The 13951-nt window shown below is 45.4% G+C and overlaps 1 protein-coding gene across 1 annotated transcript in view; it reads right to left on the reverse strand.

The window, feature by feature from the left end:
• ADAMTS12 (ADAM metallopeptidase with thrombospondin type 1 motif 12) overlaps positions 1-13951 on the reverse strand; it is a 208465-nt gene that overhangs the window by 98316 nt on the left and 96198 nt on the right. The window contains exons 4-5 of the mRNA XM_024578563.3: positions 6222-6418; positions 5425-5508 (exon numbers count right to left, since the gene is read on the reverse strand). Of these exons, the coding sequence (XP_024434331.3) occupies positions 5425-5508; positions 6222-6418 (281 nt within the window). The remainder of the gene's footprint in view (positions 1-5424; positions 5509-6221; positions 6419-13951) is intronic.

The raw sequence follows: 13951 nt of genomic DNA on the forward strand, positions 1-13951 counted from the left end.
ATTTCCCTGCAGGACCTTAGAAACTCTGCCTCCAATCCTCTCATTTAAATGATGAGAAAATCCAGGCCTGAGAGGGGCAGTACCTTAACCAAGTCACACAGCAGGTTTTGGCAGAGCAGGGCTTAGATCCCGGGTTTGCAGCTACTAGTCTAGGACTAGTGGTTTCCAAACCATTGAAGACTTCTTTCGATCTTTTGCTTTGAGTTACTGGAAAGCTTTAGCAATTAGCCAATGGAAGATTATGATGATTACTTAGTTCTCCTCCACCGCTCACTCCCACCCTCAGGGAGGAGACCGACACAGGCAGGGATCCCCAACTCTCTGTCCCCCTCTGACTCTCTGATCACTTCTCAGGCCCCTCAATGTGCTCTTCTTCTGTCCCTCTGTTGGCTCATGGCTTAGTTCATCCCCAATCACTGTCCTATTAGGAGAAATCACCTCTGTGCTATTGACTCTCAAATCCATATCTCATTCCAAATCTGTCCTAGACTTCAGATTCAGTGCCCGAATCTCTAGGTGGACACCTCCTTCTGGGAGCCACCAAAGGCACCCCCATCTCAGCATCCCCGAAATCATTTCCCCACATGTTCACCTGCAGTTCTAACTGCATCCCCTGGCTTAGTTACAGGAACCCCCAGCAACCCAGTTGCCCAATCTAGAAACATGGGTGTCCTCCTGTCAGCCTCCTCTCCCCCCAAATCCTGCGTCCCAATCTGTCATCATGGGCTGCGCATTTTATCTCTTCTCCATCTTCATTCCCAACCACCCTAGTTCAAACCCTCATCATTTGATGCTTGGATTTATGCTTACAGCATCTCTTAATTGCTCTCCTTCTTTCTTCCTTCTCTTTAGTTGCATCCTCCTTGTTGTTGCCAGGTCAACCTAGTCAAAATCAAAGTCTGCCCATATCACGACCCAGGGTTCAAGACCCTTCAAAGTCTATCTGCTGGGAAGCTCCCCCTTCTTTTGCAGCCTCACAATTTATGCTCTAGCAATTGTCAAACTGCTCGTATTACCACTGCCCCACCCTACATTCCCATACAGCATGCTAGTTTCTACCTTGTTTTCTTTAAGCTGCTCTATCCACCCAGTAGGTCTTTCTCCCCTCTGTTCCCCCCTTTAACCTAGTCAACATCCATGATTTCTCCCTATTGCTTTTGTTGGGTCCTTTTACAAACAAGGCAGCTGCACACATAGCTGAGCTGCTGATAGCTTGCAGCTGGGTACCCTGCCCTGGGTAGAATTCTCCTATAGCAGGGGTGTCCAACCCATGGCCCATGCGCTGCATGCAGCCCAGGATGGCTATGAATATGACCCAACACAAAATCATAAACTTACTTAAAACCTTTTTTTTTGCTCATCAGTTTTTGTTAGTGCTTGTATATTGAGTGTGTAGCCCAAGACAATTCTTCTTCCAATGTGGTCCAGAGACGTCAAAAGGTTGGAACCCCCTACTATGATATGGGGCATTTAATCCAAATTCAGTGACACAGTCTTAAGGACACTTTACTGCTTTTCTACTAAATGCCATGACTCCTCCAGGAGGTTTTACTTGTGCACAATGTTTCTTCAGTCCCCTTAGCCTCTAAATCTCCAAATCTCCTAAGAGGTTAAGTCCAAGAAACTTAGTTATTTCGTTTCTTGAATGCACTTGATCCCAGGAGCCTTGAGAAGGGTACTTAGCTGCACCTGGCTACCACGCAGCCTAAGCAAGAGCAAGAGACAAAAGCACTCAGAGAGACCGGGCTGGTCCACAGTGATCGTGGAGCGGTGAGGGGCAGGGGGGTCGTTGTGCTAAACAAGTTCCACGAAGCATCCTTGTAACTATCTGAGCTTGTTGAAACCAACCCCATCCACACTAATTTTTCCCACTTCCTTTGTAAACAAAAATAGGCTTCCCTCTTTGTTCTTGTGTCATTTTTCCTCACCTCATTTTCTCAAGTGAGTCCAACTCACTTCCTATTCCCCCTTTCCTTTTCATTTGAGTGGGCGACCTTACATGGCAGGGAGCTGACCCAGAGGAAATCAACGACAGCTCACAGAAATAGGCCCAAAGGGGAATTGGAAAATGATTTTGCAAGTACATGGCTTTTGTTATAAGTTGCTCTGTCTCTTTGTAAACTCTCTCTGTAATGAAAATTTAAGAAATCGTGTATTGATTCCTCTGAGAAGTCCCAATAGCAGCTTTTGACTCAACATATAGTCAGACTGTGCTTCTAGCAAGACTTAGGTTCCTGGAAGAAAGAGATGGGCAGAGGAAAAGAGCAGTAAAACGTTTAATCTGAAAACTCCCCATGTGCTTAAGGAATAACTCATCTGACTATTGGAGGAACAGATACTTGGTTTTAAGAGTAACCAGTCTACAGACTCTTTGTTGACATTACTGACATTTATCCTGAAAGAGCGGAAGTTACATAGGTTATTACAGACCCACAAATCACCCTGGGGGCAGGGCAAATTGTCAGGCTGGATTTCCAAAGTTAGCAGGCCTTTAACTCCAGAGTCTCATGAAAGTGAACCCAACACTTAATCACTCCAAGACCAAGAGGGACATTCTCTCTGAAACATTCATCTCCTTCCTGACTGTCAGCCCTACAGATGATCCTTCAAGCCAGCCTGATACCCTCTGGTCCCCACCCTGGATGGCACAGTGACCTAGGGCCACCCTGGCTTTAACCTAGCTCTCAGTCCCATCCCAGTATAGGTTCTATCCTGTTCTTAAAAGAAGTGTCCAACCTCCTATATCCCTAACTTACCAGGGGTGTCCAACCTGTGGCCCACAGGCTGCGTGTGGCCCAGGATGGCTATGAATGCAGCCCAACACAAAATCATAAATTTACTTAAAACATTATGAGGTTTTTTTGTGATTATGTGTTGCAATGTGTTTAACGTGTGGCCCAAGACAACTCTTCTTCCAGTGTGGTGCAGACACCAAAAGGCTGGACACCCTGCTTCGGCCTTTGGCACAGTTTCCTTATCTGTGAAATGAGCTAATAATAGGACTGTTGGGGGATCTAAATGACGGTGATGGTAATGATAGGAATCATACAAATGATACTAACAAGTAACTATTAACACACTATTAATCCATGCTATTACATGGATTGACACATTTGATTCTCACAGCAAGTCCAGGAAGTAGATGGTATTATCCTCATTTTACAAAAGAAATAATAAAATGGAGATAAGGAGGCACAGACAAGCCAAGTAGCCTACCAAAGGTTATACAGCTAGAAAGTGGTGGGACTAACTGTACATCTTGTAGTTTCCACGATGTCAACTGCTCACAAGGGTTAAAGGAGGAAAAGTTGGAGGGAAGAGTCTAATCCTATCTCCAACCCCTGCCCGAAAGGGGAGCAGGGAGGCCATCCAATGAATTGGTCTAAAGTGGAAAGGGCTAGAGGCCAAGTCTGAGTCCAAGCCCTTGAGGGAAATGTAATGTCTCAAGGATAGGATTAGGGTCCTAAAACCTAAATGAGAGCTTGGTTCAAGGTTAGATAGAGCCTGGATAGAAATGAAAGCAAGTTAACTCATATCTGAGGCCACTTTTTGATTTCTTGGCCCATGATGTCCAAATACACTTGACATGCCTTTCCAGCAATCCCACTTCTGGGAATATATCCAAAGGAACCCAAAACACTAATTCTAAAGAACATAAGCACCCCTATGTTCATTGCAGCACTATTTACAATCGCCAAGATATGGAAGAAGCCCACGTGCCCATCAGTAGATGAGTGGATAAAAATCTTGCGGTATGTTTACATAAGGAAATACTACTCAGCTGTAAAAAAGAGCAATTTGCCCTTTGCAACAGCATGGATGGACCTGGAGAACATTATGCTCAGTGAAATATGCCAGTCAGAGACGACAAATACCATATGATTTCACTCGTATGCCGACTCTAATGAACAAACCGAACTAACAATCAAAATAGAGACAGACTCATAGAGAGAGAGCAGGATGACAGCTATTGCCAGGGAGGGGGAGAGGCTGAGGGAGTGGGGGGATTAAGTGAAAAGGAAGAAGGACTCATGGAGATGGACAGCAGTGAAGTGATTGCAGGGGGGTTAAATAGTGGGAAAAAATACAATAAAAATTTTTTAAAAACTTAAAAAAGAAAATAATAAATTACATATTTGGATAAAATTTAGTCAATGTTTTACAGACCAATCAATCCATAATCTCCCTAGTTATCTTCTTGCTGGACACAAATCATTTTCATCTCTCCTGGACAAAAACCATTTGTACCCTATTAATTTTCTGCATATAAACCCCTAACTTGATCTTGTCTAGGCCCTAACCAATAGTAAATAATAATCAGACACAGTTACATTCCCACAGAGTTAGATAGATCATGTTGGATATTGAAAAGACATATAGTTTCTGTTTTTCCTGGTTTCTAAAAAGGTCTGGGATAAATTTTCTTAAAAAAAGCTCCACAGGCAGGGAAATAATCCATCTATCAGTATTCTAAGACACCCAGAATCCAACCTGCATGACTAAGGAAAGTGGGTGGTGGTAAGGGAGAGAAGAAGAACAATGGATCCAGGCTCTCGAGATTACTGTTTGCAAATCAAACTGAAGAGTGGGAGGCTCCTCCTGCCCAGAATACAATGAAGCCTGCCCTGGGCATTTTGACCTCAGGTGTCTTACTGTTGGCAATGTGAATGATGCTCTTCTTTGCATATTTAGCAACTGGTTAAACTTTGTAGATTGTAAAGGCATTTTATTAGGTCGCTGGTTCATTCATTCACTAAATTTCACTCCATTCATTCATTCATGTCCCAGGCACAGGTGTTATGTGCTAGGGATATAGACAAGAACAAAGAAATAGCTTCTGCCTTCACGGAATTCACATTCTGATGGTGGCTGAGAGGAGCAAGGAGGGAGTAAACACATATACAGAATGTTAATGACCTATGAGAATGGTACCTGCAACGGAAGTGAACTGCATTCTGTGATGGAGAATGGTAGTGGGGCAGCTTTGAACAGGTTGGTCCCTGAGCCCGCTCTGAAGAAGGGGCGCTGCCCCAGGGCCTGAGAGGTGGGAAGGTGCCAGCCGGGAGCAGAGCGAGGGAAGGGGTGTTGCAGGCGCTGGGGACCTCCAGAGCATAGACCATGAGACTTAAGATTACCTTGTGTGTTCCTGAACCTACCCAAAGTCCAGTGAGTGTGAGGGCGGACGCAAGGCAAAGGGTGACATAAGGCAAGACCAGAAGGACCGTGAAAGTCTCTGCGGGACACAGTAAGAAATTTGACATCACTGAATTCCCAAGAAACTAATACAGATATATTGTTTTCCTCTCAAGGGGCTTCTAAGCACCTTTCTGGTGCCCTCTTGCTCGTCCATTAACAGCTGTCTTGGAGAAAGGAAGTAGGGAGAAAAGATACAGGTCGGAAGGGTAGAGGGAAACTATTCCTTACCTCTTCTTCTTCAAGTAGAATGAGCCGAACCACAACAATGTGAATTGCATTGCCAATGCTTGGGTTATGGAACAACCCAGTGACCTAGAGTCAGACACGGAAAACCATTAGCCCGTATAAACCGACAACAGATAAATACCAGAGGGGGAGGGGGGACAGCACTGTGATGTGCTTAAAACAAATGAAATCTGTGGGTCCAGAAGTTTTGCTGGAGTGCAAAGAAGAACGGGGTACGCCCCCGAGCCCATGCAAGGTTAGTGACTGTCTGTGTGCCTAAGGGATTGCTGCCTTTCTTCTCTTTGCCCCTGACCGAGGGAGGGTCTTCTCTCTTGTATTATCAGTGACTCAGGCAAACGACCTTCCCAATCTCGACAGGACTAACCGTCTCTGGGAAGGCAGGACACATCAACAATGCAAAAGGGAAGCTTGAAATTCAGGGTCATTAACTCTATTCCAATTCTAGCTCTGACTACCTTGAGGAAATCATGTTCTAGTTCTCTGTGCCTCAGTTTACTCATTTACGCACTAACATAAAACAGTGAAATGAAGTCCCACTGAAAGGACTGAGTCACTTGATAGATACCTAGTAGAAAATGTAACTGAAAAAACAACAAATTTTCCTAGGATACACATTTTTCAGAGAAAGACTAATACGTTCTGAATTTCTATCCTTAGTCACTTAGGCAGGGAAGAGATTCATATACCTATGGTAAAAGAATCATAAGGAAAAAGGGTCTCTTATTTTGGGTGTGGAGCATGTTCACCAGCTGCCCCTCCCTCCACGGAGTCCCACATACCATGTTCATGATGGTGAGGATATAGGACTCCACGTTCTCACTGCCGTGGTACTCAACCATCTTCGTGTCGGCCACCACCAGTGTCTCCACCCATCGCTCTCTGCTGATGGAACGCCGGGAGAGGCTGCGGCTGGGCATGGTGTTCCTCTCCCACTTCTCTCGCTGCAGGGCCAGCTTCTGGGGGCTGCCAAGGCTGTCTGCACACCCAACAGAAGGCAGTGAGTTAATTCTCTCTCTCTCTCAACTATTGCTCACTTATGCTTTGTGATTAATAATGTGTGAATGCAATGTTCTTTACACACAACTGAAATGGAAGAACGAGCAACTTAAATGAATATAAGCAAGACAACTGAATTTTGAAACATATAGGGAGGTTCGAAAGTGCTTCTTTGAAATAATCATTACCTATTTCACTAACTCAGTCCCTCACTATAAACAAGATAATACCATCAAGATTGGGAGCATTCTCTTTCTTCTCCTTCTCCTCTAAATTATTCAGTGACTGCTGTGTGCAAGGCAATGCATCAGCTTTAAAATGCCAAGCTGATATCCCAATGACTGTTTGAGGAACGTACTGCTGTCGCCATTTTGCAAGTGGGGAAACTGAAGCCCAGAGTGGCCTTACACTTACTTAAGGTCAGTGTAAGATGCAGGAGTTTCTAGGCCCTTAAAATCATGCGTTTTCATATACACCACACTGTCTCCCCACAGAGTAAACACACGTAAAACTGGAGAACACACAAGCTGGAAAAGCTGCATGTGGTTTGGTTCATCCTACTTCACAAAGGTACAAAACCAGCTGCGAGATCCAGGGCAGGACTGGGAAACGTCCAAGGTGGCCAACAGATTTCAGGATGAATAAGATTTAATGAATGAGGGTCATAGTTTAGAAGGCAAGACCTAGGACAGGCTATAGAATCATGAAAAAAAATAGAATCATTCTCGAGATCCCAGAATCCTATAACTAGCGAGCAACTCCCTGAAACTTGAAAGAGGTCTGTTCAAAACCCAGCGGAATAAAGTGCTACTTCAACCACCAGGAAGCTCAGCTCAAGGGGTAGTCAGCTCTCAGAGGTTTCAGCCAGCCCAGCACGGCTTAGGACAGCGATGCTCGACCAGTGAGCTGCAAGCGTTTTTCAAACATGCACCACCTGACTATCTAGTCAGGGGCATGGACCTCCCTTCCCTTAGATTGTCAAACAAAAAGAAAGGACATCAGCCAACACAGTAAGAGCCATCAGTGTGAATGAATCAAAGTTATACCTTTTTTTTTCTCAGATCGGCAAGAAATACATATTTTGGTGTGCCACAGACATTTAGTAATTATTTGTGCCGGGAGATGAAAAAGGGTGGAATTCACTGCCTTAGATGAGTGTTTAGGGAATTATTCTGAGTGAAAAAAGCCAGTCCCAAAAGGTTGCACATTGTGTGATTCCATTTATAGAACTCTGAAATGACAAAAAATGTAGAAGATTAGCCGTTGCCAGAGGTCAGGAATGAGGGATGGGGAGTGAGGGAGGGAGGTGGGTGGGGCCCTAAGGAGCAGCATTAGGGTCCTCGTGGGCACGGACTGTTCAGTATCCTCACTGTGTTGGTGGGTAGGTGAAATTCCACATGGGATTAGTGGAACTACACCCGTGTAGAAATGACACGCGTGTAATTAGAAGTAATTACACAAACACAGACATGTGAGTATAGCTAAACCTGGGGAAGCCTGAATAAGATGACAGAATTTCTCCAAGTTCTGCTTCCCAACAGCCAACCAACCTTAGAACCCTCATTCCCCTATTCCAAAATCTGTTCTTTCTTTCTTCCTTCCGTACGAGCTGGGCCTGTGGCCGCCTGGCTACTCCGCTGACTAAGTGGAACCCATGGAGCTCCATCCACATCCATTACGGACCATACAGAGCAGGGTTCACTTGTTCCCTGTGAGTCCCCCCGAGGCCCACAAGGGAACGGCCTCGACCACCAGCCGCCATTGCAGCATGGCACGTGGGAGGCCTGAATCAGTAGGAGGTTATCCAAACCTGAACATCTAGAATTACTGAGAAGGTCTCTGCATGTTTTAGACGGTCAAAAATTAAATTAAAAATAAGGTGCTCATCCAGGCCAGAGCAAAGGTGCTCTGGGCGGGAGCAAACGCATAGTCTTGACCTTCCAAATACTCAGACTCAGGGTTGGTAATCGGGACAGTGACTAGTCACCCAATTCCTTTGCCAACTGGAAGCTTAACTTGTGGGGATAAAATTTAAAGATATAAACCACATTCCCACCAGCACAGTACCTTTCCCATAATCTGCCTTAAGCCATTTGAGATAAAAATGGAATACCACCCGCAGCCACAAAACCCAACCATCCCTGTCATTTTCCTTTTTCAGGTTTCCTGTCAACGTCAACTTAAGGGAGAGTGACAACCATCAACAGCAACCTCTGAGGGATGCCTGTAGTGCACACACTGGGTCAAATGGATTTTCTGCGTATTCATAGAAGGCTAAAAACAGACATAGCCCACCCCACAGAAGAAATGGTATTAACGCAACACTAAATGACTGTGTTCACAGAACCTTAACAAGCACAAAGTTCAGTCTGATTCACAACTGGGACCGCACTCTCCCCTTAGACACGCAGTTACAAAAGAGAGGAACTGGCCAAATGAGGAAGGCATTGATATCAATAGTTTATATAAAGCAATGTTTGGCATTTGCTCTAGACTCAGCCCAGCTTCACTAAGGGGATTCTTTTTGTTTTTTGTTTTTTGCTTCGGTGTCACGTGGCATTGACAGTGATGATGTGTTTGAAGAGCCACACGTGCCTTCTCAGTCATGAAGGGAATCCTGTGACCATCCAAGTCCCACGGAACACTTTCTACCACCTTCTGTGTTTTTAAACACTGAGGAGGCGTGGGGGCACAGGTGGAAGTGGAAGTCACGCAGAAGGTGGAATTCCCCTGAACCTTCATCACCCCACAGTTCTGGATGATGGAGAACCTACTGTACAGTGAGCTTCAAGTGAACCAGCTCAGCAAAGGCAAAGGCAGGGCTGACAGTGCAGACCCTCTCGTGGGCCTGTCAGATCTGGAGAGCTTTGCTCAGCAGAACCGATGAGCTGGAATCCACACTTGCTCGGTGATGTTGGCGGTGACTTACGTTTCCCATCTGTAAACGTAGGCTAACAACAGCATCTACTTCAGGGCTCTTTCTAGCACAGAACCTGGTATGTAATAAATGCTAAGTTAATGGTAACACCTCCTTCCCTGAAGCCCATATCCTCCTCTAGAAATCACCCCAATCTGTCTTTTCTACTGCCTACCTGATTCTCTGACCGCTCTCCTTCCTCCTCTCCTCACTCTCTCAGTACTGTCTCCATTGGCCTTGTTCTGATTTCTTGAACGTGCCCTGCTCTGTGCCAGTGCAGGCCTGTGTGTGTGCTGGCTGTGCTGCCTGGGACGCTCTCCCTGCCTCCTTCGTCTCACGGACTGCTCGTCCTCCTTCAGATCTCAGCTCAAACGCTCTTTCCCCACCCCTCTAACTAGGATAAATACCCCACAATCCTGCTCCCACCCCACTCTGTACATCCTTTTGGAGCACTTACCACACTTAGAAATTTTACATTTGCACGTTTTTCCGTAAATGTCAATCTCCACCACTAGGACTGTAAGTACTTTGAAGGCAGGGGCCACAATTGAAGGCAGAGACTGCATCTGTTTTTTGTATTCTTCACTTTTCATATTGAAATAATTTCAGATATGTAAAATACCTGCAAACCCAGTAAAAGTTACCACGAACCTTCCCCTAGCCTCCCTACATGTTACCACCTTCCCTAATCACAACACAACTGTCCAGGCCAGAAAATTCGCACTGATATACAAAACTGTTACCAAACAAGCGACACCATCAAAGCAATAAAAAGAATTAGAGGTTGTAGCCTGCACTATGAAAGACGTGAAGAGGCTGCCGAGACAGACAGAGTGTAGGCGGAGAAGGTATCTTAGCAGGGTGATCAGGAGGAAACACTTTGAGGGAGTGACATGCATGCTGAGACTCAGATGATGAGAAACATGTGCAGACACAGAGGGAGAACATTCCAGACAGTGAAAAGAGCAAGTATGAAATTCCTATAACAGGAACCAGCTTCAGGGTCCCAGGAACTAGCAGAGAGATTGGTTAGGACATGGTGAACGGGGGCAAATGACATAAGAGACTACTCTGAACAGACAGGACCAGGTACGCGGCCTTGAGAGACTGCCACCAAGGAAGCGCATGAGAAAGGATGTCATCATCTCGGCCTCTCCTCTCTTGCACTGAAGACTCCAATAAAGATTTCCACTCCCACCATTTTCAATGCCATGTTCTTCCCCTAAGACCCAGACAATGTCCCCACAGCCAAATCACAGCCTGCTGAGTAATTCACTGGCCCTGCACAAGTTATTTCCAGAACCCTGAACCGTCTCTCCCTTCCAACCACCCACTCAAGCCTCTCCGTCCAAACCAACAGGGAACTCTCCAAAGCTCTTTGTTACTGATTCCTCTCAGGACAACGACCTTTGGTTATTTGGCTGTGTTGCTAGATATCATCCCATTTTTACAGCTGACTTAACTGTTTCTGCTTCCTTTTCAATTATTCTGAGACACATGAAACACTCTGGATCCACAAGTGGTTCAGGAAACTAAATTAAAGTGCCTGCTGAGCCGCAGCTGGCCCCGCCAGGCTCCAGGAGCTAGAGCCGGAGCCCGGCCGCACAAGCGCAAGCTGGTGCCCTTCCAAACACACCGCGGGCGCCGAGCACCACTCCCTGCCATCTCGCTCCCAGAAAGCACAGAATTATGTCAACAGATGCACAAACAACGTCCTCTCTCACAAGAGGCAAAATGCAAAATTTACACCATTAAATGAATGTCATCACTGCCTCTCTCACAGCTCTTCAAGTCTCCTCTGAAAATGCATACAGAGCTGGAATTGTAGAATCTTTTCAAACGCGGAGGAACAGAGAATACGGTGGCAGCACGACCCTGACCACACATGCAGCATGGAGATCGGGAGCTTAACCTGCATTCTGAGCACAGAAGGAGGTCTACGTGCAGAGTTTTAAAGCTAAATTAGCCCTACTTCTCCGTAATTCCAGAGTGAACCAGTTTCTTCATCTGTAAAAAGGGAAAACACTGGAATTTGTCTTGTGGAATTATTATAAGCATGAAATGAGCTGATGCCGAAAACGCCTATAACAGCAGTTGGCACACTGTAAAAATTAACAAATGTTCTCTATTACTATTAAGAATGATCAAATAAGCAAAAACTGGCTGGAAACCCTGCCATACTCACTGTCAGTTACCAGCACAGGCAACCTCAGAGCTCTGGATGATGGGAGCAGGTCCCCACATAAGCCCTGAATACACAGACTGCCCCAGAGAGAGAAAGAGCTTTCAAGTGCTTCTCCAAGGCAAGCTTTAAAGGGGTGGCAATAAAAGCTTGGGGTGAGAAAACTTGCATAGAGGAGTGAAAGCAGGTTATGAAAGGAAAGTCACAAAATCTTCTTCTTTGCAGTGGACCTGTCTTTTACAGGGGCAGGAGAGTCCGCAAAGCCAAACTCTAGGGGTTCAGCTGAGGGTGCGCATGAGTAGACGAGTTACTATAGGTTTCAGTAGTGCCACAGGCGGGGAAAGGAGTCAGTGAGGTTGGACAACATAAAGAATGAAGACAAGGCCAAGTCCAAGATCACTAAAGTAGATGAGAAACTGTGATTGTTCATGGAATAAACTGTCAAAGATGAGCCTGCCTGGCCTCTCCATTCAGACCTCACCCCCGCTGAGCCTACCGACTGCCTCTCGGACAAAGCCTCGGATCCAGATGAGATAAGCTAACACAACATCCTCCCGGGGCTGAGCGCGGAGACCCTGGCTCACTCAACCTGACATCTGGTCTCAGGACTGGCACGCTGCCTGGACCGCCGGCTGGGCCAACAGCAATTCAGGTCATGGCAGAACGGGGGTCTGTTCTAGGCTAGACTCCATGTAGTTTGGCCTCACTTTAAAATGATTTGGGAACTTGGTAGGAATTCATATCTTGATTTTAAACAAATACGAGTCAAATACCCCAAGTTCCACACTGGTTTTGTGATTGTGGAAGGCCTGAAATCTGGGGTCTCATGGCTCTGACTTGATGTTTCTGATACACAGGAGATGCTTCCCACTGAGTCCTGCTTAGAGTTTGACTCATAGTGTGAAAGGCCACAAAGGGACCCATCAGTGTGATCCAAAGGGCCAATCAGGGAGCTGTACTTGCACCCCTCGGCGCGTACTGCTTTATCAAGAGTTATTGTGTGGGGATGTGGCCAGTTAGCAGTGGCAGCGAGTGCGGGGACCTCGTTGCTGAGGGAATCAAGTTCTAAGGAAGCAAAACATAGAACCAAGTAAACAGAAACCACTGGCGTACAAAATAATGTCCCCATTAGTTCTTACAAGAGCTTTTTGAAAACACAGACTTAAAGCTACAACTCTTTCTTGTTTATTCTAAAGCATCTTTAATCCTTCAAACCTTTGATCCTTCAAACTACAAGAGGCCTCACAAACGGGGATTTGGAAATGGACCCAACATGGGAGTTTGATTTATAGAGAGAATCCGCTTTACTTCACAAAGGGGTCATGTGGCTCCCAAATATGGACCCGATGGCCAGATAAATTAGAAGATAGCAAGAAAAAAAGAAGAGTCCAAAGGGGAAGATGCTAAAAAGAGTGAAAAAAAAATGAGACCAATTTAAAAACCGTTACTATCTTCTGTCTTTACTGCTATGTTTGCTCCACGAACTTGGCTCCAGTTCTAACCATTATGGAAGGAAAACGTAATTAGTTCTTCAAGTCAGATTGTTTATATGTCAAAAACCCACTTGGGTTAATAGAAGCAAAGCTATTTCTGAGACCTAAAAAAAAAGGGCTAGGGCCCAATCATTCTGGTTATTATCATTCAGAACAAGAATCTCAAAATCAACTATGATCTGACAAGGAATTCCTTTCCTGTTTGACAGCATGGTCCCCTTGATTGGATACCTGTGTTCCAGGTAGAGACCAGAGGCAAAGGTGTGAGCTTTGGTTAGGAAACCACGTGTTTGTATCTGAGTGATGGATAAAGTAACGGCCCATGGCTGGTTATATGTCTAAAGGATGGGAAAAGCACCTTTAAAAATGTCAAGTGAGTAATTAACCACTCTCAGAGTCTACTGACTTCCAAGGGTTTTTCTTTTTTTAACCCCAGACAGGAGCTGGTTGGTTGGTTACAGACTCCTGTATCTGTGTCTGTACATGAACTTGACTCAGCTGCAGACTTGAAGCTACCGCCTTCAGTGTATGTGTGTAAATGAGATGTGCATGCCAGCCGTAGGTCATGTTCTCTGTGTCCGTGAACTTTGCTAGTCTGTGAGGGTGCTTCTGTAACAGATGGCTCTTAAAGATTACCTCTGAGTTGTCAATATGAAAGAGAAACTGGTTACTTTAGTTAAAAGTTGTGAATGAGCTGGGCGGTTGAGACTGCACCGAGGCCAGCAGTGCTGTGTGTGTGTGTGTGTGTGCACAGAAGATAATGGAACACACGTTGTTTGTCAGTGAAAACGGAATTCTTCTTACAATAAAATATCCGGCTGTGCCAGAATGTGAAAAAAAGATGGCAAGAGCCAAAAACCCTCATGGGAACAGGATGAAGGGGGTTTGAAGAAAAGGAAATTTTAGTTGCCTTAGTTTGTA

Source organism: Desmodus rotundus, chromosome 1, assembly GCF_022682495.2.
Source record: "Desmodus rotundus isolate HL8 chromosome 1, HLdesRot8A.1, whole genome shotgun sequence".
Classification (NCBI taxonomy): domain Eukaryota; kingdom Metazoa; phylum Chordata; class Mammalia; order Chiroptera; family Phyllostomidae; genus Desmodus; species Desmodus rotundus.